The sequence below is a fragment of the Bison bison genome, unplaced genomic scaffold (assembly GCF_000754665.1).
Source record: "Bison bison bison isolate TAMUID 2011002044 unplaced genomic scaffold, Bison_UMD1.0 scf7180017864313, whole genome shotgun sequence".
Lineage (NCBI taxonomy): Eukaryota > Metazoa > Chordata > Mammalia > Artiodactyla > Bovidae > Bison > Bison bison.
This window is the reverse complement of record NW_011494885.1, coordinates 2,461,088-2,462,225: the sequence shown is the minus strand read 5'-3', so window position 1 is coordinate 2,462,225 and position 1,138 is coordinate 2,461,088. Positions and strand designations below refer to the sequence as shown.

At 63.2% G+C, this 1,138-nt stretch overlaps 2 protein-coding genes across 5 annotated transcripts in view; both read left to right on the top strand.

The window, feature by feature from the left end:
* DMPK (dystrophia myotonica-protein kinase) overlaps positions 1-1,132 on the top strand; it is a 10,442-nt gene extending 9,310 nt beyond the window's left edge. For 2 of the 4 annotated variants that reach the window (XM_010852614.1, XM_010852613.1), the window contains exon 15: positions 419-1,132. In XM_010852614.1, the coding sequence (XP_010850916.1) occupies positions 419-695 (277 nt within the window). In that variant the 3' untranslated portion in view covers positions 696-1,132. The remainder of the gene's footprint in view (positions 1-418) is intronic. The other 2 variants (XM_010852621.1, XM_010852618.1) reach the window with 1 other exon arrangement.
* SIX5 (SIX homeobox 5) overlaps positions 1,003-1,138 on the top strand; it is a 4,487-nt gene continuing 4,351 nt past the window's right edge. The window contains exon 1 of the mRNA XM_010852703.1: positions 1,003-1,103. Coding sequence (XP_010851005.1) covers positions 1,003-1,103 — 101 coding nt within the window. The remainder of the gene's footprint in view (positions 1,104-1,138) is intronic.

Sequence of the window (1,138 nt, the reverse complement as noted above, 5' to 3'; positions counted from 1 at the left end):
GGGGAATGCTGCTGCTGCTGCTGCTGCTGCTGCTGCTGCTGCTGCTGGGGGGATCGCGGACCTCTTCCGCTTGCCTAGCTGAGGCCCCCGACGTGGATGGGCAAGCTGCGACCTACAGAAGGCAGCAGGGCCAGGGCCCATCTGTTTCTCACCCTCCAGGCACCCCCACCCACATTGGCTCGCAAACCACAAATCTTCCTTGTGCATGAGGCCCCGCCCCCTCAGGAAGGCTCTCTTTCCGCAGCGAAAGTCTAGCGCGAGCTCCGCCTGCTTTCTTGGGAATCGTTGTTTTTGACAGCCCCGCTTTTTCCGGGATTCTCGCGCCCTCCTTCTCACATGCGCTGCTCTCGGAGCCCGCCGGCTCCATCCGCCTCGGCAGTTTGGGTATTTATTGACCTTTCCTCTGACCCGCTGACAGGCTCCAGGACCCCAGCACCCTAATCCACGTTTTGGATGCACTGAGACCCCGACATTCCTCGATATTTATTGTCTTTCCCCACCTAGGACCCCCACCCCCGATCCTCGCGAATAAAAGGCCCTTCCGTCTGCCCAAACTTCTGAAATTCCTTGGGGTCCGCAGCTTGAGTCGAGGGCAAGAAGCTGCTCAGCGGGCCAATCGGAAGGCGAGCGGAGGCGGCCAATGGCCTGGCAGGAAGCTAGCGGGAGGCGAAGCGGACAAATCGGGTGGGGGGTAGGGCTGGGGGCGTGGCCTAGAAAGCCGGCCAATAGGAGAAGACGAGCAGGCCCCTCGGAGGCACCGCCCATTGTCCAGCTGTGGCCCAGCTGTGCCGTTCGACAGCGTTGAAGAGGCGGGCTGGACTGGCAGCTAGCGCAGCCATCCTCCTACCACTGCGCCTGCGCGGGCCACGCTCATCCGTTCCAGAGACTTAGGCTCGAGAAAAGTTGCTGCAAACTTTCCAGCCCGTTTCCCCCGCCCTTTCTCCCAACCAGACCCGCCCCCCTGCGGAGCCGGGAATTCCGAGGGGCGGAGCGTGGGCCGAGATGGGGAGTGAGGGGGGCCTTCGGAGGACCCTGGAGACGGCGGCGTGCAGAAGCTTAGTCTCGGGGCAGAGGTGGCTTCGCGCCCTTAACCCTCCCGGACGGCCCGTTACCTTCTCCGTTGTCCCGATGGGGAAAC